General features: G+C 39.5%; 1 protein-coding gene and 1 long non-coding RNA gene across 2 annotated transcripts in view; one reads left to right on the top strand and one right to left on the bottom strand.

Annotated features, from left to right (window-relative positions):
- The window catches only part of LOC123699774 (baculoviral IAP repeat-containing protein 6), a 39998-nt gene extending 18709 nt beyond the window's left edge, over nt 1–21289 (top strand). The window contains exons 28-59 of the mRNA XM_045646793.1: nt 153–424; nt 683–842; nt 1046–1129; nt 1208–1333; nt 1765–1904; nt 2082–2244; nt 2770–3000; nt 3472–3757; nt 3968–4182; nt 4449–4633; nt 5247–5382; nt 5467–5551; nt 6042–6262; nt 7224–7319; nt 7786–7936; nt 9596–9738; nt 10051–10272; nt 10621–10875; nt 11617–11763; nt 11963–12282; nt 12473–12704; nt 13104–13312; nt 14130–14291; nt 14428–14608; nt 14819–14981; nt 15604–15721; nt 15864–15984; nt 16340–16557; nt 17231–17470; nt 17964–18152; nt 18564–18698; nt 19808–21289. Of these exons, the coding sequence (XP_045502749.1) occupies nt 153–424; nt 683–842; nt 1046–1129; nt 1208–1333; nt 1765–1904; nt 2082–2244; nt 2770–3000; nt 3472–3757; nt 3968–4182; nt 4449–4633; nt 5247–5382; nt 5467–5551; nt 6042–6262; nt 7224–7319; nt 7786–7936; nt 9596–9738; nt 10051–10272; nt 10621–10875; nt 11617–11763; nt 11963–12282; nt 12473–12704; nt 13104–13312; nt 14130–14291; nt 14428–14608; nt 14819–14981; nt 15604–15721; nt 15864–15984; nt 16340–16557; nt 17231–17470; nt 17964–18152; nt 18564–18698; nt 19808–19981 (5780 nt within the window). The 3' untranslated portion in view covers nt 19982–21289. The remainder of the gene's footprint in view (nt 1–152; nt 425–682; nt 843–1045; nt 1130–1207; nt 1334–1764; nt 1905–2081; nt 2245–2769; nt 3001–3471; nt 3758–3967; nt 4183–4448; nt 4634–5246; nt 5383–5466; nt 5552–6041; nt 6263–7223; nt 7320–7785; nt 7937–9595; nt 9739–10050; nt 10273–10620; nt 10876–11616; nt 11764–11962; nt 12283–12472; nt 12705–13103; nt 13313–14129; nt 14292–14427; nt 14609–14818; nt 14982–15603; nt 15722–15863; nt 15985–16339; nt 16558–17230; nt 17471–17963; nt 18153–18563; nt 18699–19807) is intronic.
- Nucleotides 21290–21648: 359 nt separating this feature from the next.
- LOC123699795 lies at nt 21649–23371 on the bottom strand. Its single transcript, XR_006752564.1, has 3 exons — nt 23219–23371; nt 22840–22936; nt 21649–22494 (listed from the first exon to the last, which is right to left on the bottom strand). It is a non-coding gene; the product is annotated as an uncharacterized LOC123699795 (long non-coding RNA).
- Between the last annotated feature and the right edge of the window lie 1112 nt (nt 23372–24483).

The raw sequence follows: 24483 nt of genomic DNA, 5'->3' as shown, positions 1-24483 counted from the left end.
ACGTAAGTGATGTTTCATAGAAATATCAAAACCAGATTGACCTTAAATGACAACTGGACTATTTTCTGGAATGAGGGATTTAAACTTATGGCGAATTTGTGTTAATTTTTTTGTTTTGGAATGTGTTGTAATGCTGTGTGTTTGTGTGACAGCGGAGCAGTGCAGCGGGTGGGTGTGGTGGGGCGGCGCGTGGCGCGCGGAGGGCGGCGCGTGGGGCGAGGCGCGCGGCGGGCTGCTGGCCGACGTGCTGGGCGGGGCCACGGCGCGCCGCCCGCCGCACCGCCGCGCCGTGCTGGCCTCGCTGCTGCTCTACTGCCGCAAGCTGCTCGCGCTGCCGCTGCCGCGCGCGCGCTCCGCCGCAACGGCCGCGGCGAGCGGCGCCAGCGCTGGTGCCAGCGGTAGCTCCGCTGAGCCCGCAACGCAGGTACGTGTACATACTATACGCATATAGTATAAGTAGCGTTATTAATTGCATAATGCGTAAATTTTGATAGAATTTTCCAATATGTACGTAATAACGTTATACCTAATTGAATAACAGCTTTATGTAATAAGAAAGCCAAACACAAACTTGTTTAATTAATGCTGAGAAACTTATTTAAAATCTCTACTATGAGCCTTTGTTTTATGTCTCAAATATAGTTGTTAAATAAACATTCTAATAATTAAATATGTTTAACAGTCGGCAGCTAGCCCCGAGAGTACCTCCAGCGGTGGTAGCGGTTCGGGCGGTGAGGAGAGTCAAACAGACGAAAGTAAACAGGCACAACAACAGTCTGCGGGCACTAACTTGGAGGACGAGCGCAAGCACGTACCGCGTCCGCCTTGCCTCGCTGACACCGGTACGTTATAATTTTATTAGATTTCCTTTTTTAATTATATCAAGGAACCGGAATATTTTTAATCATTCATCAGGATTTCTATGAATACTCTCTGTCTTTGAGAAACAACTGCTGACTTTTCTATGTGAAAAAACTTTGTGATCATTGAATTTCACTTTCTTAAAATTTTTATATTTATTTTACATAAACTTATTGTTTTGCAGTGTTGCAACATCCTACAATCATGGAGAAATTCTACAGGACACTATCAATGTGCGATGGCATGACCACAATGGTAGTAAATTCAAGTAAGTTAAAAAGCACCTAATTATATATTACATTCTTTTGAAATTCACGATTCATAATTTATGCCTTTGTAATTTTAGGCGGGAACGTAGAGAACTCAACGGAGCAGTGCTCTCTGAAGGAGGAAGTGTTCTGGTTGGTGGCGCACATACCCGCGGTGGCTTCGAGCCCCGTGCTTATGCTGCCCGCGCTCATCCGATACCTCTGTAAGTAATATATTAATTTAAACAAAACATATTAGTATATAGATGTCACTTTAAAAAAAAAAGACGGGTTGCACTCCGGGAGTGCCGGCAGAAGTGAAAACTTGATTATTAACGTTCAGCATGTATGATATTTTGGATTGGTATCCGTCTTACGCATGGAATATAAGGGCTAAAAAAAAAAACATCCGTCTTACGCTTTTTCGATCAGGCCACGTGTCCTGACGCGAGTTTAAGATTTTATACCCAACGCCGCTAAAGAAGTTTTCACTTCAAAAAATATGTATTAAGTCACATTTGTTTAAAAATCAATACTTATCGGGAAAAAATCCTTTATAAAATTTAGATACCAAAGCAGGTTTAAAAAAAATATAGGTAAAGTTACATTTGTATAATTATATCATTGATAATAATGTACTATGTACGTTTTTCAGCCAAAGACGAAGTGGTGAATCTCTCTCAGGCGATGCAACAACTGCTAATGCGACTGTTGGACAAGCCGGAGGTTTTAGCGGCATTCATCGAGGCGGGTGGTATGGACCTCGCCGTCAAAAAGCTCAACGCGTGCCACCAGGTAAATATATCAGAAATTTATTCTATATTTTTTCATGATTCTTGTAAAAATATTTTATTTATTTCAATATTCCGTTCAGTTAACAAAACACAAACACAAATTTTGGTTGTTTATGGGTATTCCTCATTTTATGTCTAGAAAAAATTGGTGTTTCATTTAAAATAAATTGTTTCACAGGCGGGTCCAAGCAGCAGTCAAGGCTTGGTATCATCTCTCATGAACCACTTGAAGCTTCCACCTCAACTCGTCAACCTGTCGACGCCTGCTGCTTCTAGCAGTAAGAAGACGCAGCCGCCTGTCATCGAAGCTACCGATGGGCTTATCAATATTGCACCATTTTGTAAGTTTTCTACTTTTCTTGTTGAAGTGAAACTTCTTTATCGGGGTTGGAAAAAAATTTTGTGTAACATTTTTTCGTTACGCGTGACATTTTATATTTGATACCACGCGTGATTCGACGTATTTCTGTATATATGTAATTTTTTTTGAAAAATAAGGTCATAAGTTTCACTTCTTACGTGTGTACACTAGTACACGCACACATTTTTTAGTAGTTATAATGGTCCATCATAAATTTGGACGTTAATTTTGGATAAGGTGCTTAGTAAAGACTTATATTGTGAACATTGTGTAATGTAATTGATTTTTTTATCAAGTTGTTATAAATGAAATTTCTAATGTATTGTATTTTAAAGGAACTACTGGTCCGATTTGAAAAATTCTTTCGGTGTTAGATAGCTCATTTATCGAGGAAGGTTATAGGCCATATATCATCACGCTACGACCAACAGGAGTGGAGCCACGGGGGTGAAACCGTGCGGAGCAGCTAGTATAAAATAAATGAGGTTTCTATTATGATGTGCAGGCTCCGTGTCGTGCGGCAACCCGACGGCGCAGGCGGCGGACGTGCTGCTGGGCGGCGGCGCGGAGGGCGGGCGGGGCGCGGGCGGGTGCGCGGCGCGGCGCGTGCGCGCGGCCGCCTGGTCGTACCACTTCTTCAGCGCGGACGACGCGTCGCTCGCGCTCAGCCTGCACCTGCCGTACGCGGCGCGCCTGCACGAGGTGCACCTGCAGCCGCACCTCACCAGCCTCGCCAGTTAGTACACGCCGCATTTATTTATTTTTTTCTTTAACACTTTAATAGTTGTACAAATGGGAAAGCTTAGAACTACTTACGGATAGAACAGAGTATAGCAATAGCATACAGAAACATTACCAATATCATATAGTATAGGCTATTGGTATTGTGAAAGTAGTCTAACACTTACTTGGTGTATGGGCTATCCGTACCTGATGGCTCCCACCAAGAAAGCTGTCAGTGTGCAGATATTTTGGCATTTTTTATATTAAAATATTTTTTTAAAATAATGAAAAAACGATTTTAGTGAACTACATTTATCATTTTTGATTACAAAGAAACATTGCGTTCAAAGAGTTCGAAAATAAATTGTTAATGAAAATCAGCCATAAAGCATATGATTAATACATAATGGTTTTATATATGAGTACTTAATTTACAAACGCCATAGCATTTTGTATTTAAAAAATATATGTGTTTTGTATACAGCGTGCCCTGGAGCTGTGGGTGTAGAAGCCGGTTGCGGAGGTACTCTCGCTCCTCTCGGCCCGCCACAGAGCACCGCCGGCATGACATTCATTCGGCTGGTACTAGCCCGACCCATCGTATGCACAACAGTGCAACTGCGTCTGTACAGACCTAGAGACTCGTCGAATATGGGCTTGCTTCAGTTGCGTTTGCTCGCTGCGCCCGCGTTCGCTCCGCAACCGCCACTGCCGACTCTGCCTCCGACATCGGATGTGCACAATACGTCTTATACTCATGATAGTACTGGGTGAGTGTTGACTTTATTGTAAATCAATTTTAACGTTTACAATTATTATAAAAATAAATGTAGGAATAATGTTGATGTTTTTATAACAGATTTAATTCATTTTAAATGTTATATGTATTTTGGCGATTAGAAAATACTTAGACGATTAAGGTTAACGAAAGCTGTCTGAATAGAAATCCCTTTATAACATTGTGTCTTATATTTTGCTAGAAACAACTGGGCGAGCGTAGTATGCGCGTGCGTGCGTGGTCGCGCGGCGTGCGGTGGCGGTGCAGTCCGCGCGTTATGCGGCGCGCTGCTAGCCGGCGGTGCGCCCGCGCATCATGCGCACCTCGCGCTGCTAGCTGCTGCGCGTGCACAGCCCTCTCTACAGGAGCCCCTGCTCGATCGCCTGTTGGATCTAGATGCGCATGCGCACGCGCATGGTATATAATTTTTTTGTTTAGTTTTCACTTCAATTTTTACTATAAACTAAGGTCTATCAATTAAGCTATTAGATAAGCTAAACTGCTGTAACTTTTAAATATTTTATTTTTGACAGAAATTTTTGGTAGAAATATGTCTGTGAAAACAAATTCAATTTGGTTTTTTGCGCATTGAAAATTTTTAAATTCAATTTTTACAATACATCCCAATAGCTTGAAAGTAATCAGACACTGAGTATATTAAGCAATATGCTTGTTGCGTGCAGCGTTCCAGCCGCTGCGCGGCAGCACGAACAGCATGAGCAGCGTGTGCGGGCTGGTGGCGGCGCTGTGCCGCGCGTGCGGGGGCGGGTGCGCGCGCGCCTACCTGCGCTGGCTGCACCGCGCCGCCGAGCGCGCGCTGCAGCTGCGCGCCGCGCCCTCCGCCGCGCTCGTGCACACGCTCGCTGCGGTAACAACACACTCTGCTGATGCATTACTCTGCGTTACCGCACATTGGTTACCACACGTTACACTCTACTGACACATTACTCTGCGTACCGCACATTGGTTACCACACGTTACACTCTGCTGACACATTACTCTGCGTACTGCACATTGGTTACCACACGTTACACTCTGCTGACACATAACTCTGCGTACCGCACATTGGTTATCACACGTTACACTCTGCTGACACATTACTCTGCGTACCGCACATTGGTTATCACACGTTACACTCTGCTGACACATTACTCTGCGTACCGCACATTGGTTACCACACGTAACACTCTGCTGATACATTACTCTGCGTACCGCACATTGGTTACCACACGTTTCACTCTACTAACACATTACTCTGACAAACCACAAATTGCTTAAAAACTCGATTTTTTTTATAATTACCTTGTGTACTTTATCCAATAAAATTATACAACAATGATGCAGTCATATACACATTAAATTATTTTGTGCACAAAATAAATCTGTATGTTAATAATGTTAAGATATTTTTATTTGTCTTGCTGTTTTAAAATTAAGATAGAAATAAAGAAAAATAAAACTTAAACGCATTTTTCCAACAGGTATTATGGACACTGAAAGAAGAGAAACTAATGGACAATTTGGAAGAATTGATAACTGATGATCTGTTTGAGCTTATCTGTACTTGGGTTACTGATGTGAATGAAGCCAGTCTATTGAAGAAATCACTGGATGCTGGTAAGTTTAATGTTAATCGTCTAAAATATAATAAAATCGATAAATTACAGTTTAAGGTTTCCTAATTCATACATTTTTTTTCAGTAATGTGTTCAATGTGCTACATTAGACCTGAATTGTTCAAATTGCTGTTGGAAAGAATGGAGATACCCATTGATTCTGAAGAAAGGTAAGCATTTTATTTTGCTCAAATATAATGTAATATGCCGTGGGACGTCCACTGCTGGACAAAGGCCTCCCTCAAGGATTTCCAGTACGACCGGTCACCGGCGGCCTGCATCCAGCGGCTCCCTGCCACTCGGACCAGGTCGTCCGTCCATCTTGTGGGAGGTCGTCCCACGCTTGAAACGACGACGACGACGACGACGAATGTAATATGGAATTTGTAAGGGAAGGCACTGCCTTCTGAGATACAGGTAATTACCTAGTTCAGAAGGCAGAGCAATATTGTAATGTTATATTTGAAGTTGCTAATATTTTTCTTTAATGAAATGTATTTGGTTTCGACAAAATAAATCGTAGCAAACATATATGCAATCTGATAAATGCGGCAAACAGGATTGTCCTTCTGTGGTTTGAAAGACTGATTTGCTGTGAGCATAATATGTAATGTATTTATTAACTTTATGTTGTGCATACCATGATGTGTGTTTGTGTAGCATGGAGGGACTAACCGACGACACGAAAGTACGTCGGCCGATGCACTCCTCCGCCTCCGGCGAGAGCGGCATCTCAGTGGGCAGCTGGGCGGGCGCAAGCGCAGCTCGACGGTTACGCGGTGGCCAGCTGCGCACGCTTGCGGCGGTCGCGCTGTCGCCCGCGTGCGCGCCGCCGCTGCTGCACTCGCCGCTGCCGCACGCGCTGCTGCAATATGTGGCTGGTTAGTGTACTTGCATGTTTATTTATTTATTTATTTATTTATTTATTTATTTATTTACAATGTTCTTAGGTATATCGCAAGAACTATATGTTATACTAGCTTCCGCCCGCGAATCCGTCCGCGCGGAAAAATTAAGATTAATTTTTTTTCTACGTATTTTTCCGGGATAAAAAGTATCCTATTTTATGCCCAGGATAATAAGGTATAATAATACCAAGTTTCATCGAAATCGAACCGTTAGTTTTCACGTGATGCCTTCACATACAGACAGACAGACAGACAGACAGACGGACGGACAGACAGACAGACAGACAGACAAAAAATTTTTTAATCACATATTTGGGTTTGGTATCGATCCAGGAACACCCCCTGCTATTTATTTTTTAAATATTTTCAATGTACAGAATTGACCCTTCTATAGATTTATTATATGTATAGATATAAATATTATATATAACATATAGTTCTTGCGATAAAGTAACAAATAATTCGAGGTTAACACAGCATGCGCCAATTATACTGAGCTATTTCTTTAAAATATGTACAATACAAACTTACTGTTATAATTAAAAGAATAAGAATTTTTATTTAATAGATGATGACAACAATTTATGGTTTCAAGTATGTTATTAGCTTTTGGGAAGTCATATTCGGTCTATATTTGTTCCCAATCCAATAAGCATTTCTATGGGGAATCAGGCTATAATCTACCACACATCGGCTAGTGCGCTTGCGGGGTGGTAAATGTCGCGTGTGGTCGAACTTTTCATTCTAGGATGCTTCTTCTGCTATTCCATACTATATTTTTATTCGCAGATGGAGCAGATAGTATGAATTATGAACGACGTAGATAATGTGCAAATGAATTGAAAAATTACACGTCTTTCTTTTACTTTGTATATGCAGCTTTCTAAATTCTATTTTAATTAATATGATTGTTATAATGGTTGTGTTTTTTCAGAATTCTGTGAGACAAAGTTGGAACAGATATTATCACGGACGAATTCACAAGAGGATATACACATGACTGATTTGAGTGATCTGGATAGTAATAGTGGTAAGTTTATTTTTATAATGCATACATACATACATGTTAACTCTTACAAGTGATTATATATTTTTTTTTCAAACTCCAAATTTACATCAATTTGAATATTTATAAGTATAATATGATTTGACTGAAATACTATAACAGAGTTACACATCTTATAAATTACTAGTGGTCCACCCCGGCTTCGCCCGTGGTACATATTTCGCAATAAAAGGTAGCCTATGTCCTTTCTCGGGTATCAAAATATCTCCATACCAAATTTCATGCAAGTTAGTTCAGTAGTTTAGGCGTGGTTGAGTAACAGACAGACAGACAGAGTTACTTTCGCATTTATAATATTAAGTATGGATACAAAAGTACGAAACATTTATCTATTTCAGACTTCATATTTTTGTGAAATAATAAGGGACCTAGCTAGATATTTAGGTTATTGTGTAAAGTTTATGGTCTACAAGAATTATATCGTTTTCAGAGATGACCTCAATGCAAACGGTGTGCGACATAGTGCAGTGGGCGCGGCTGATGTGCGCGGACCGACGGCTCAAGGACTGGCTTGGTGGTGCTGGAGCTACTTTCTGGCGCCCGTTGCTTGCGTTGTTGTGTCAGCCACGATCGCACGATAGGTATGGGAAATGATGGTTTTATAAATAATTCATTTTTTATAAATAAAAAAGGCTTCAGTTTACTCTAGAATTGGAATATGCTCGAATGAAAATTTTATCACCATAAAACTAAATTTAGTTGTTTAAGAAGTAATAAACATATATGATTAAGGAAATATGTGGCTTATTAGCCTCGGGGTAAGGTATTTATAAGAAAAAAAGTTATCGATTTCCAGTATTTATCATTTCATTACACAGAACAGTAAGAACATAATAGAAGTGCTATAATGTCATAATTAGTATGAAAACCAGTGTCGCCAAACTCACACATTTAAACCGATAGTAATACAGTCACTACAAGTAAACTATGCCTTTGATTGGACAGCTTAATTTGAGTAAAAACTGACTTAGGTTATAAATTTAGCATTTCAATAATATGTACCCTAACGAACCAAGTTACGGTTTATTTTAGTATAACATCCCTAGGTATATTAGCTGTTTTGTTTCTCTTTGCTCAGAAATTCCAAATTCGAAAACATTCAGCTATTCCACAACAGAGGGCGTTGGTTTTCAATACATATAACTTTGAACCTCAACACATAAAGATAAGGTTGAAATTTGTGTCACTCTAAATTAATGACATTAACTTGACATTAACCTGATGCTATGCTCTAAGGGATGTCAGCCTTGTTATCGATAATTCACAATAAATATATTTTTGTGCATTTTTTTTTCTTTCTATTATATGAGTATAGAATAATGTGTCACATTTTGGAGTATGTTTATTACTACTAAGTACGTCTTTTCATATTATTATATTTAAATAAAAAACGGAATAGAATAGTATAAATCTATATTTACAAAACAAACAGAAAATATGCATTATTTTAAATCTTGGAACTGCCGTAGGTTTGATGTATCGGTGGCCTTTGTTAGACTGCTTATTGCTGTTCGGCATCCAGTTAACTCGTCACGTTGCATTTATTATCCATTTCTCTTTTAAATTAGCCTCTTTCGAAAATCTATAAATAAATAGGACAAATGAAAGCTAAGGAAAAATAAAATAAAATTTAATATTTATAATGTTTGTCTTTTCTAAAGTATCGATACTGTCGATATGCGCCACATGCATCACTAATCCGACATTCGTTTGTTTATTGCAATAATATTCCAGAAAGCCTTGTTTGCCGTTCAATCTATATTAGTACTTATTTCTTATGGATTAAGGTTCATTTTGACTTAATATTTTTATAAATTTTTGACAAATTACGACAAGCGAAGTTGTAACATAAAATATATTTAAAATAAATTAAAATAAGACTAACCGATGGTATGAAATGCCTCGATTGCTGATATTATTTCGTCTGCTATCATTTTTCCACTCTAATACCGAACAACACGCTCTAAATAATGAATAAATATGGAAATAAGGTTTGACAGTAAATTTGACAACCGACTCGAATATTTTTCTGCGCACAACTGAGAGCGAGTTAGGTGATCTTACCTTACTAGTGACACGTGGGCCACGCCCACATCGCACTTCTATTATGTTCTTACTGTTCTGTGTTTCATTAGTTACTTTGCTAATTTTTTTAACTTGATTTCTCATATTGAATGGTACCTATTCAATTTGTTTCACAATTTTGTACAATCAAATTTAACTGGACATTATTCATTTAGCTCATGGCGTGAGATGGACCTGTACGCCCAGCTAGAAGAGAACACAATAAGACTTTTCTCCGAGCTGACGGTGTGCCACGCTGCCAATCAGAAACTATTTGCGTCAACATTGCACAACATTTTGGAATCGATGCAATGTACCGGTAAGGCATAATTTAAACGTGTTTTATTAACACGTCAATCTAAAGTAATATTAGATTTACTTAGATTTACTACTGTTTCCTTGGTCTTAGGATAGTGATTGTAACTGACTAAATTATCTGAAAATTTTGTATAAAAACAAAAACACAAACCCATTGATAACGTTAACTAAAATAAGTGCAATATTATTTTAAATTTAATTGCTTTACAAAAAGGACATTTGAAATCTTAAGTCGAACTTGTAACTAGATAAGCTACAAACTGTAAAATATCATTAACAACTGTGTAAGACTTTCTCCTTACATCACTTGCAGGACCAGAGGGCATATCCGGGTTCACGCGTTCCCTCATCCTGCGACTGGTGCTGTCGGGCGAGCGCGCGACGGTGGCGCTGCGCTGGGCGGGCGGCTCGCCGTCCACTCCGCCCGCCCCCGCGCCGCCCGCCCCCGCCCACCCTGCTGCGCGCGCGCACGCGCTGCTCACGCTGCCGCTGCACACTACGGTGCGCACGCTGCTCGCGGACCACCGCCCACCGTGTATGTAGCTTTTGTAATTACTATATTCTGAGAATGTTCATTGTAGAATTTAGAATTATGACGAATAAGGATCAATGAATTATGGAGGTGAAGTTTGCGCAAAAAATTTTAAGATTTTTATTAGACACTTTTTGCTCTATTCAAATGCCGAATAATGTATTTAAGTATGAAAATAATAATTCAGTTATAACAGCAAAAAATATGCCATGTGTTTCTGACTATATTCAATTTCATAGCATTCACGAGGAGTAGTTGTATGCAATATCAATTCGATTATATCATTTTGTATCAAGTTAAATAAATTTAACAAATTAGTTTAACAATTTTAAATATGTAAATATCCCGCAGTGCCACTAATGGAGGACAACGCAAAACTAAGCGCGGGCAACCCATCAACATCCAGCTGTACATCAGTACTACGCAGCGCGTCAGACACAGCGATAATGACGGTCGCGGAAGCGTGGGAGCTGTCGCTGGCCGCCGCGTCCGCGTCCAAGGACAAGCGCGTCAAGGACGTGAAGAACACTACGCTCAAGCAGCAGGGCAGCAAGAAACGGCAGAGCAAGGCGAACGCTGATCCCAACGTGCTCGCTGTTACGGACGGTGAGGATTGAGCAGTATTGTATTGTGTCTGTCCACTATAAGAATTGCCTTTTGACAGCTCGACGGGTGATACCAGAAGTGATGTCCAAAAGATTATCGATTGTGATACCATTCCGATTATAAATTAAAAATATTATCATAAATCGAATCAGGTATGTAAATAATAGTTACAACGTAAACGCACTAATAAGATATGTAATAATAAGACCACATATCGATGCATTTTATGTTAAAACTAAACTAAACTAATATTTTATTATTTATTGGTGTCTATCTTATAATTTGGTTGCCATTATGTTTAAATTACATAACATAATAGAAGAGTTTTTCTGTATCGGATATATTTTAAAGAGTATTTCTATCGATTATTATAATCTATCGAACCATAAATAATTCTGTGTAGACATCACTAAGTGGGCGGGGCCTGTCCATGAAGTACAATATTACTTGTATGACATTTGAACCTAAACGATACAATCCTTCATAGGCGTGAAGCTGTCAAAAAGCAAATAATATAATGGACAGAGTATAATTATTATAGCTGTGTTACAGAGAAGCCATGCACAAGAGAAGGCTTCTCATCGCACCTTATAAAGTTATCCCGTAGTCAATTCTAACATGCAATTTTATTTTTAGTTTTAGTACTCAAGTGAAATAAATAAAAATAATGATTCATAACGTCAACTTGTTATAAATTTATTATAAAGAAAATGGTTCTACAATCTATGTATCATGTTGCAGAATTATTGGAGTCATCTATCCGAGTGCAAGTGACCGGTATAGAAGGTTACATACCCGCTAGCACTACGCTGGCGCAGCTTTGTGCCGCCGTGCCGCATGAATTCGGGCCACACCTTACGCTCACACTGCATCTTAATACATCTGGAGGTTAGTTAATATAAAAAAGGGTGTAGCTTATTTTGTCCCAAAAAAATCTTAAATATGTTAATCGATGCTAGGGTGTCGTATATCGTATCGTAGAAAAACACTACTTTTCTGAAAGCCATTTATGCATAAGGCTATTTACCATTATCCTCTTTTAAAATATTATTGTGTAAACTTAATTTTCACAAATATTAATCGACAGAAACATGGACAGGTCCAATGTGGGATGGCGGGGGGACGAGCACTGAAACAGCTAGCACGAGCACCGCTACCACTACAACCACTACCACGAATCCCACATCTAGCACTAGCAATGCTTCAGGCAGTGGGTCTACGGCACCCGGCTCGAATGGTACAGGGTCGGGAAGTGGAGCAGTGCTACGCGAGTTTGGAGCGTGTGGTGGTTTAGCGTTAGTAGCTGCGAGGTTGCCGCGACCCCATGCTGCGCCCGCACCGCCGCCTGCGCATCATCAACACGCGCACGAACTGGACTGGGTGAAACTGGACGATTCCACTTATGAGGTAAGTTTTTATACAAATGTGTAATGCTATTTTTTGTAGAGTGCTGAGTGTACTTGATAAAATACTATACACTATAAATATTACCTCCATAATAAATAAAAATAAAAACAGTTATAATGCTGATTTGTTTTCATTTTGTGTCTTTTATGTACTTTGTTATTATAATTTGTGTTATTTTAATGTATTCCAGGAGGTAGTAGAATTAGGTGTAACGTCTGCGGCCAATGCTGGAAGCGGTGGTGGTGGAAACGGAGGGTCCGCAGAAGAAAGTGCCGCGTGCGCTGGTGTGCCCGCACATGCGTTGGTGGCATTAGCACTGTTGCTCAAACTGCCGGGCTATGCGCATGCGCTGCTTGAAGAGGGCGAACGTGCCGTGCATCTGTTGCGGTTGTTACTCGGTGTCGCGCATGATGAGGATGGCCGTGAGTACATATTAGAAATATAGAAATGTGTAGAAATAAGAGCTCAAGGGATGGCACTCCAAAGTCGTTATCTTTTTCCGGTTTTTTATTATTGTGTACATGTAAAAATGTATCTGCCATTTGTTATAATTTTTAAAATTCTGCATTAGTAAGATATTTGCTTTTATGTTTATATAAGCTTTTCAAATTCTAGCATTTATTCAGTCAATAAGATTTCTTCTAGAAGCATTTTTGAATTGTCATAACAATTTTACAACAATCATGTTTTAACAAGCAGTTTCTAAGATCCAAGCTGCAAGAAAATTCGTATTTGGTCTTTTACGCCCTAATTACTAAGGATTTAAGCAAATTTTTCTGTCTTGAAAGCGTTACAATGAAATTGTGTCTGTGTGTTGTCAGGCAGCATAGTGGTGAGCGGCGGCGCGGGCGGCGCGGGCGGCGGCACGTGGTCGCTGGGCACGCTGCCGTTCCGCGTGGTGGCGCGGCTGCTGGAGCGCGGCGCGCGGGACGACGCGGCGCTGGCGCTGCGCCGCGCGCTGCTGCGCCTCGGCGCCGTGCGGCTCGTGCTCGCCTGCCTCGCGGTCTTCACGCACCATCGACCCGCCTCGGTACGTAAACCTTACCTACACACACACTGTAGGCGGGTTGGGGTTAAATTTATAAGATATGAGATTGAGATTTGAGATATATTTATTTGTTCGCTAGACTTATGGGATGAGATGAGATGATGTAAGGATGGAACTCCGCCCGGTGCGGAATCCGAATGTGAACTAACTTATTTTGTGGTAAAATAATTAATACATTACAATGAAAGGTGCAAAATCGACGCGTTGTATTCCAGGAACTTGTATATTGTCTGTACGATTAGGTACTTAATCGTACACACACGTTAGTAATATAGTAAAGATACCTTCACACACACACACGTTACTAACTTTCCGACCGTGGCTCCGACCGCGTTATCTATACTATAATATTATAAAGCTGAAGAGTTTGTTTGTTTGATTACGCTGATCTCAGGAACTACTGGACCGATTTGAAAAATTATTTCGGTATTAGAAAGCCCTTTTATCAAGGAAGGCTACATATCATCTCGCTAAGACCAACAGGAGCAGAGTATTGCGGGTAAAACCGCGGAGCACAGCTAGTCAAAGATAAACCCGCATAGTTCACGTTCCTGTGAGATTTCCGAGATAAAACATAACCCTAAATTTATTGAATTGGAATTACACATACATATTCCACACCAAGACACGCCACATACGTAACGTAACATTACACGTGCGATTAACGTTACAAACTTTTCACACGTGTTTGTCGCTACAAAGAATAGATTATTGCCCTTATATCCATAGTTAACACAACAATTATTTCAATTTTCTTTTGTTGAAATATTTGAATAATAATTATGTTTAACTTCAACAGAACAATCAAACCTCAAACGGCGGCGGTAAAGAAGACAAAGCTCAACTATACTGGGCCAAAGGAACGGGCTTCGGTACTGGCTCCACGCAGCAGTCGTGGAACGTAGAGCAGGCGCTCGTAAGACAACGGATTGAGGAGGAGCACGTAACTGTGCTGCTGCAGGTATTATGTCAATTAAAATATTTTATTTTTAAATTAAACAATAAATAAAAAAATATAAAGAACGACATAACATCCATTTTAAACAGACAATAAATTATCACATAATAATAACTAGTAATAATATATTTTATTCTAGGTATTAGCTTCATATATGAATCCGGGCGAGAAATGGCCGCCCGAAGAAGGCTCGCAGGAGGCACAGGAAATCGAAGACACGGAAGAGGGCGACACGCAGCACCTCCCGCCTGAGTTCATCGACCTCGTCGCTAACAGCTCGCTCGTACCTGCCGTCTGCTCCTACCTCAGGAATGATTCAGGTATTATTTTTATTAAGTTCTCTTTTTGCGCGTTGAAAGTAAAATTTAAAGGTCGCGTCATGGCCATACGTGACGATGGTTTTGATATATTTGAAAAGAAGTTTCACTTTTGACATGAATGCTCAGCATACAAGCTCCTTTTTATATTTTAGAAAAACTATGAACAGGTTTTTTTATGTTGTTATAATTTTTTGTGTTGTTCTTGTATAGTATTGGACATGTCACGCCACATTCCGCTGTACGTGTGCGTGCTGCGCGTGGCCCGTGCAGTGGCGTCGCTGCGCTGCCGGCGGCTGGCCCGCGCGCTGCGGCCGCTGCCCGCGCTGCTGGCCAGCATGAGCCGCACAACTAACTCGTACGCCACCAAGCTCAGGTACGTGTACGTGTGCGTGCTGCGCGTGGCCCGCGCAGTGGCGTCGCTGCGCTGCCGGCGGCTGGCCCGCGCGCTGCGGCCGCTGCCCGCGCTGCTGGCCAGCATGAGCCGCACAACTAACTCGTACGCCACCAAGCTCAGGTACGTGTACGTGTGCGTGCTGCGCGTGGCCCGCGCAGTGGCGTCGCTGCGCTGCCGGCGGCTGGCCCGCGCGCTGCGGCCGCTGCCCGCGCTGCTGGCCAGCATGAGCCGCACAACTAACTCGTACGCCACCAAGCTCAGGTACGTGCACGTGTGCGTGCTGTGTGTGACCGGGAACACGATTTGTGATTGTAAGTAAGAGGGCCTCCGACTACGTAATGCGTCGTGGAGAAGGTGAAGTGTTTTAATCGTTTTTAAATGAGCAACAATGAGGATGGTCCACCTGTTAAAATAGGAAAAAAATTTACTACAATAAAGACGAGAAGAAAGAAGATTTGAACGGCGTTATGTAATAAGTTTCCCTGTCGTATGGCACATATATGTATGTAGGTAAAAATAATATACAAAGGCCATTGCTTTAATCTTCATTTCAAAGTAGCAGTTGTTCGTTTTATCTAAATCATTGAATTGTTTGTTACAGGATGAGTAAAAAGAACATATTCGGAAAAATGACGTATAGCCAAAGATTTAGTACATCAAGTAATTCAGAATTATCTGAAGAAGACGAAGGACTTGCAACACTTATTGCTGACATTCAGGTAAGTTTGTATATGAACTAAATTAAGAAAATACATTTTTTAACCCGCTATAAATTCTACCGTTTGTGGAAATGATGCCCAAATCGTTTAAATATTATAACTACACATTTTAAAATAATTAATAATATATTGTGAATTACAGGCGACATCAGCGCTAATGTGCCGGTCAGAGAGTGAAGCGGAGAGTGTGGGCGTGGCGCGCTCCGTGCGCGGCGCCGGACGAGAGGCGCGGTATATTGAGCTCATGCGCACCATGCAGTTTGGTGAGACATTATTAATATCTTTTAACTGCCTTAGGTAATTATGGGTATTTATGTCAAATAAAGAATTTTATTAATATGGAAATAAACTTAGCAATTTTGAGGTTAAAAGACCATTACCATGTTTGTTCTCTTGTATTATTTTACCATTTTATTATATGTACTTTCCGTGTATTGCATTTTTTTCTTCTTAGCTTTTTTGTATCAGAATTAACATTATTAATTAATAACATCAAACGTACGGATAACGTTATTTTAGTTACTAAATGATATAAAATTTTCATATGAGTTTTGCTAAATTAAGAAATGGGAGCAAATACGAAGCTTGTAATAATTGCTTATTTTGTGACGTGCACAGAAACGTTCGAGATGATAACGGAGGACGGCGAGGGCGGGTTCCGTTTCTCTGTGCCGTACCACTTCGAGGCCACGGTGCGCGCGGCGGGCGAGCGCACGCACCCCGCGCGCATGAAGCGGCTCGCGCAGGAGGCCGCCACGCTCGCCACCAGCCTGCCGCTCTCCTACTCGTCCAGCGTGTTCGTGCGCACCGACACCGACCGCCTCGACGTCATGAAGGTGATGGCACTGCTCCCGCACGCTCGCACACGCACGCAAACCTACATATGCACGCACACACACGCACGCACGCACGCACGCACATGCACGCACACACACGCACGTACGTGAATACAAATGCACGCACCCACGTACGCACAGACTCACTCAAACTATGACGTAGTCATTCAAATATGAATTCATTGAGAACCTCGTCTTATTTAAACTTACTTTTTCTACACTAATATTATAAAGAGGAAAATTTACACTAATATTATAAAGAGGAAAATTTACACTAATATTATAAAGAGGAAAACTTTGTTTGTTTGTATGATTGTTACGAATAGGCTCATAAACTACTGCACCGATTTTGATGAAATTTGGCACAGACAATCTTTAGACCCTGAGAAAGAACATAGGCTACTTTTTATTGCGAAATATGTACCACGGGCGAAGCCGAGGTGGACCGCTAGTTTATTATACTTTTAATAAACTTTAGATCAGCTTATTTCATTCTTAGCTAATATTCTACGATTTAGACATTAGCCTTATATCAGTTTTAATCTGCATTTTCGCATATTATAGCTACAACATGCTATATTTGAAATGTATTACTTCATTCTACAAAATAATTGCGTACAATACTTGACAAACATGAACTTTCTGTGCATTCTCTAACGCACACACGTTGCAGGTGCTGATCACGGGCCCGTCGGACACGCCGTACGCGAACGGCTGCTTCGTGCTGGACGTGTACTTCCCGGCGGAGTACCCGGCGGTGCCGATGCTGATCAACCTGGAGACGACGGGCCGGCACTCGGTGCGCTTCAACCCGAACCTGTACAACGACGGCAAGGTGTGCCTCTCCGTGCTCAACACGTGGCACGGCCGCCCCGAGGAGAAGTGGAACGCGCACACCTCCAGCTTCCTGCAGGTGCGCTACTTGCTACAACAATTTCTTTTAATAATACTAGCTTACCGCCCGCGGCTTCGCCCGCTTTCTCTAAAACGATTTGAGATTTAAACTATCCTATCTCTCAAGTTGGATCGAACTGCACATGGTGTGCGAATTTTATTATAATCGGTTAAGTGGTTTAGGTTTCCATTGAGGACAAACATTGTGACACGAGATTTATATAAGTATATTAAGATGTTTCATAACACAGTATGATTATGTGTAATGGCTCGAACTTAAATAAATTCATTACGGCATTAAGAAAATAAATATAAAAGCTTGAGAGACAAAAGCTTGTTATAACTATGGCAACTTTTTTCAGTGATTATCAGCTTTAATTTTTATTTATCGTTTATTTATGCGTTGCTATCAAGGGAAATACTGTATTTACCAAATTCAAATCACCAATAAGATGTAATTTTGTAGCGTCGTTATGTATTTTTGAATAATGATGACTATGTCTGTCCTGCAGGTGCTGGTATCGATCCAATCCTTGATCCTGGTGCCGGAGCCGTACTTCAACGAGCCGGGCTACGAGCGCAGCCGCGGCACGCACGTGGGCAACAGCGCGTCGCTCGAGTACAACTCCAACATCTACCAGGCGTGCGTGCGCTGGGCCATGCTGGACCATCTGCGCTCGCCCGAGCCATGCTTTAAGGAGGTGAGCTGGTGACCTATTTTTGGCAGGGATATAGTTGTTTTTTTTTTTTAAGTCCAAACTTGCTATTGTAACCGAAAATAATGTAAACGCCTATAGGCCCAAAAGATCGAGATCTGTTGTGTATATTTTAAACAAATAATTAAAATTACGTTAGAACTTAATACTTTTGTTTAGTAAGATGGATAACGACTAACCAAATCTAAAAAGTAGATAATAAGAAGTAGTGAAAATGTAACTGTGCTATACGTTATAATATCAGGATATCAGTTTGAATGTATTAATATTGTTTATATTTTTTTGGCTCGAAGGACCAAAATATTATGTTAAAAAGTTAATTATCTTCAAAGAATTCGTTTAGTTTTGCGATTTATATCAAATAGTAATGCTAATAAGATATTATTTGGTGTGCAGGTGATCCAAACGCACTTCTGGATAAAGCGCAACGAGATAATGCAAACAGTGGCCAACTGGATCACAGAGCTGGAGGGGCAGACGGGCGACGAGCGCACGCAGCGCACCATACATCTTAACCTCATGGCGCTCAAGGTGAATACCAGATGACTAGTTGTCATTCCAACATGTTAGGTTACATGTTGGCTCTTATACTATTTGCATATAAATAATAATTTAAGTATTTTATTTTCTTATACCATTGCAATACATATAGAAATGATGGAATGTTTACATTTGATTTGTCGATATGTTCGGTAACATAATTATATCTCTGTCTGTCTATATTAAATTTCGTCCCCTTACTGGTAAAAGTGATTATCTGCACAAAACATAAACTGGAGTTATGAGCATTTGAAAGTATGACAACATTTTAAGATGTGTAGACATCAGTAATCTAGGTTATTAGTGGTTTGTTATTATAGGCCCATTATTCAGGTAATGTTTTATCAGAAAATAATCTAAGAAATTGCAGAAGAATTTCAAGAAAAATGAAGAATACGCTGAGGGGGCGCTTGTAGTTTGTTTTATCTGAAGTAATTTAAAAAGCGTGAAACTAATGTAATTCAGTAATAATGTACTACAATCGGATAATTTATTTTACTTGCCTCAAAAAAGGCAAAAACGCTAACTAATATTCAAGAAAAAGTAACTAAAGCTTTTTAACTTTTATTTTATGAAGTGTTAATCAATAATTTTGTAAAATTTAAAGAACCGCAACCAACTAGGTACTGTAGGATAACTGGTTTTAAATGAATCGTTTCTGTGTATGATGAATACAAGTGTCAATAAACGAAAACGTGTTAAAACGCGAAACATTGTCTTAACAGTATACATTTTTTTAAATAATATCCTAAAGCAATTTAATCGTTTTTTATAGAAGCAATTTTGGAGAATCATGCAAGAAAGGCTGTTTTAGCCGAAGCTAACTTTGTAATTACGCACCGTAGAAGATAACGGGTTTTACCTGAAGATAGATCTTGACGGGACGAATCGATTGGTGTATATAACTTAATTTTGTAAAAATGTGCAGTTAGTCAGTTTTACCAGTAAGGGGACGATTTATTAGTAGTCAGAATTTATAACTTTAATTTTGAACTAACAAAAAGAAGAACGTCGATTTTTCCCTTTATTATTTATTTATTTATGAAATTGTAACCAAAACGTAACATTGCCACATGACTTATAACCGTGTATTGTCGCAGCGTCACTACGTGAAGCTGCAGGAGGAGCTGGCGAAGCTGCCGGTGCCGGCGGGGCTGGAGGAGCTGGACGAGCCGTTCACGCTGCCCGCCGCGCCGCCCGCCGCGCCCCGCGCCCGCCCCGCGCCCGACATCGACCACGACATGGAGAAGATCGTGTCGCACGTGTTCGACTGAGCCCCCCCCCCCCCCCCCCCCCCCAGCCGCACACTGCTGCTGCGATTCGCGTGTTTATTTGGCGGCCAACGCTCGAGCGCCCACATACTCACCCCGCAAAATTCATATTTAGTTTATCTGTAGGACGTTCTGGCGACTCGACTCGGCGTTCGGCGAGCTCCGTTTAGTTTAACGTGTATTGTGATATTATAACGGGCTCCGGCGGCCCGGTAAGTTATTTTACGGCGTCCGACCGCATCATACTCAATTGTGTAGCGATATGTGTACGCGGCGGTGTAAATGTTAGCGGTTTTATTTGTGGCTGCAGTCGACGCTCCATCCCGTTTCGGGGAAAGCATTCATAGTAAATTTTATAGTCTCGTACGTGTGGTAGATTCATTAAATTCCATATAATGTGCATATCTGCATCTTTTATTATTTCTGTCGATACGAAGCCCTGTCGTAATAGTTGTAACCTAAAATGAATGTTTTACGATTTGTAAAAATGTGATGCGTGGTGTATCGGAGCATAGGGAGGTTCGACTGTATATATACTTAGAGTTTATTTTACAATACCTCATGTCGCGTGTACATATCCAGTGTCCGGCGACGTTCAGTGTTCGCGAGACGATTCTGGATGTTCGCTCGAATAACTATGTATTATATAGACGTGTTAAATTATAATTTGATGTATATAATAAAACTTATTGCGTTTTAACTTTTGTATTTAAGATCATATTATTATTGTACTGTAAAGAGATTCGGTACGGAGTGAAGCTTTCGGGAACTAAACAGAACTAATAAATTATGTATGGGCCCAGCCGTATAGTTTTATTTAGCGACAATAATCGACACCTACTGAACCACTCGATATTGGCAGACTTTTGTTTTGGACTTAACGGCGTAAATTACTAGAAGCGATACGTATAATGTATATCGGTTATTTATATTTAACTGTGACGGCAAGGTTAAGCGTCCAAAGTGACATGTCGCTGTGCTCTAGCATTTTGTAAGCGAAAAATGTATTCTGCATTTGTCTGTGTTCTGATCGCACGTGATGTCTCCATATTATAGTGCTGTTGGGTCTCTACAGTCGCAGTATTTTCATTAGAATCGTTAGTTTTCAAGTTTAAAGGTAGTTTTATATACTTTACATTTTTGAAAGAATGAGCTTAAGTTCGTATCTGTGTATGAAGCAGACGTATAACTTTTGTTTTTTAGCTGCATTTATATATTTTAGGAGCGTAGAAAGTACCGGAAAATTAAAAAAGAGCGTGTGCGCCGAGCACTCGTGTCAGAAGTGAAACTTCTTTGATCCAAAGATACCAAAATCGTCGTCTTACTCCATGACACGACGGTATTGCCACGACACGATCTTGAAATTTAATCTCAACGCGCCAAAAGAAGTTTCACTTTAAAAATATTCATTAGTAAAAGGATTTGCAAGCATTTGGTACAATATTAACCAAGCTTTAGGGTACTGAACACTAAATATTCTTGATGTTGTAACGTAAAACAAGACATAGTTTAGAGTCCAAAGCGGAGATGACGTCACAGGTGGGGAAGCACAGACGACGCACAGGTTAGGTGTATATAGCGAGCGATGTACTCGGTCTGCCGACTGCCGGACGTAGGCGGTTTACTTGTTATATTGATTGTGAAATTCAGGATGTAAATAAAAATTTATGTTACTGCATATTTTGTTTTATTTCAATACTAATCTCTCCTAATTATAGACCAAAATAACATTTTACACATAGTGCATTACAGTCACTTAAAGTTAATTATGTACTTCATTACAATTTGTCTACATAAAATTGAATAGGACATTCTAGGAAATTTATTTAGAAGAATAGTATAAAACACATAATTATACCAATTGGTTACATATTTATATTTTCTATACAATCTCAAATACGATTTAAAAAGTAAGTATTCGGCGATACTAGTTCACAGATTCATATATAAAAATACATAGAATGCGAGTGACGATGAGACATAAATCTACATATCTATTCATACAACTACGTTCTAATTATCACACGTTCACTGCATGACCCCATCGGTCATCAGATCGAATAATAAATCACACGTGCACCCACGGGCCACGAATAGGTCATACGTTGTTCGAAAAATTAAAATCACCTCTTACTCGTGTGAACAAGAACAAAGAAAAAATATTTCGCAACAACCCGGGGGGCAATAAAAACATAACAATTTGTGTTTACACTTAGACTGCGTTTCCAACAGAGATGTGCGAGGATGTGTTTGTAAAGAACCAATCATATAGCTTAATTGTGGCTTAATTAATTAGCGTTTGATGCGATAAAACACATTCCTCGCTACGCATCCTCGGATATCTCTGGTGGATAAGCACCTTTATGGGGTAATCTCATCATAGCTGCACAGTGAACGTGGAAACACTACAAATAAGTTAACAAAAACACTAATTCTAATAATAATCACTAATAGGCTGTCGTAGGTTGCCCACGGGGTCGAGTTGACCCGCTGTTGTACACGATTCGCAGCAATATCTAGAAAATAAGAGTAATATAAGCTATTTTTGTCAATTTTCATTTCATGAGATAACATGAGTAACAACTCACTTTTATTTACCAGCACATTTATTGAAATTAATACTGAAACTGAAAATATAATCTAGAAAATAAAATAAATTGCTGGAAGTGCATCTTCAATTCAGGGATATAATAATAATTTAAAAATTAAATGGTAACATTATGTACTGCAGTTAAACCTTTAGATAAAGTTTCTTGCTCTGTGATAAAGTTTTGTTTGTTGACGAAAGTTCAATAGATTTTGTAAATTATTTTAAAAAACAAATTACTAAATATTATTTAAAAATATATTTATTTACTTACGTTGAATAAAATTTGTGGTTACAAAATTTACTTCTCACAACAAGACTGCAGTCCGAAAAAAAAGGGTTGTCGACACACTCCGATGGTATATGTAGACCTGAAAAAAAAACAATGTCTTACCATGGTCTTACCAAGTAAATTCGTGCCTCAAAAAAAATTCTAAAGTTGATTTTTGATCGAAATTATGAAAATTTTTGGTTACCTATAGGATAAATTATTTTGATTATTTTTTTGTAATAACGTAATCTCATGAATTCGTAATATACGCACTACAACTACGTCGCTAACAAACCATCTAGGTATTTGATTTAGGAACTCTAGATATAAAATTACTTATATTAAAAAAATTCTATAACTTATTACAAATTAATATAATTACCATTATAAGGACTGCAGTGAACGATAGAAATTAGTACACAAAAAAGTAGAGTTACTGTAACTTGCATATTGGCTATGCGTCTATGCAAAACACTGATTAAGTACTCTCGGACAGTCAGTCGCACACTGTTCCTGGTTTCATTATCAAATGGATAACCGGAGAAAGATCTGCATTCGGTGTCAAATGCGAAAACTTAATGATAAGTTCTTAGAATTGAATCCGACCTAAATGTTATTTCATTATCATTCAAATGATACATGTCTCGTGAAACAAATACATAGTTAATAACAAATAAATTCGAAGAATTTGCATATTGTTTTCGCATTTTTCCTTTTTCGTCACGACTTTATTATAGATAGGCTAAAATTCTTGGAGTTTAAATAAATACAAATATAGGTGGCGTCTGAAGAGTCGCCACCTATATTAATTACATAATTGTGTACTAAAACTCCTCAGTGTATTAAAAAGGCTTTGGTACAGTAGTAGTATTGATTATAAGGTATTTGTTGGAATCGGTAATATTAGGCAGGCAAGATTGTGGTCAAGCGTTTCTAAAGGTATTTAGATAGGTAGGTACAGGACCTTCTCGCTAGTAATATTAGCAATTCATTATTAATAACTCGCTTCCTCTTTTATGTACTTTACCAATTAACAATAGGTACGTAACTTACGTCTTACCGTCGTACCTATGTTCGTGGTTTCGTTACATTCAAATACTAACATTTGTTCTTAAAGCGATACATAAATAAGATGAAAGTGAGGTATATAGTTAGTAACCGCGGTTTTACCCGATGTTGACCCGACCTGTTATTAATATTCTGCAAAATTTGCAGTGAATCCATGCAGTGCTTTTTGAGTTTAGCCCGTACATACCGCGAAAATAGACAAAAATTCTAAAAATTATATTTTTGGCTTCGATTCTTGTAAAAAATATTCAATGTACAATTTGACTTTCCTACGATTATATTATATGTGTAGATAATCTGTGTAAAGGATACGTATACTTAACCTCACTTACTTATAAAAGTAAAAACATCAATTAATTACGGCGGTCATCGTATCATCGTTTATCACAGAGGTCAAACAGCTGATTTGTTGACGTCTCTGAATAAATGCGTGTTTATACACGGAAACTGCGTGTAGAATATGTAGAGTATGTAGAGAGACAATGTAGAGTACGCATTATCAAAAGCGTAAAAAAAAAATAGAGCCAAATCCCGACTGCATGACACGTCTCATTCCTATTACGGTGCATTTACATAAAA

The sequence above is a fragment of the Colias croceus genome, chromosome 18 (assembly GCF_905220415.1).
Source record: "Colias croceus chromosome 18, ilColCroc2.1".
Classification (NCBI taxonomy): domain Eukaryota; kingdom Metazoa; phylum Arthropoda; class Insecta; order Lepidoptera; family Pieridae; genus Colias; species Colias croceus.
Note: the sequence above shows the minus strand (reverse complement) of the source record. Positions and strands in the feature narration are given on the sequence as shown.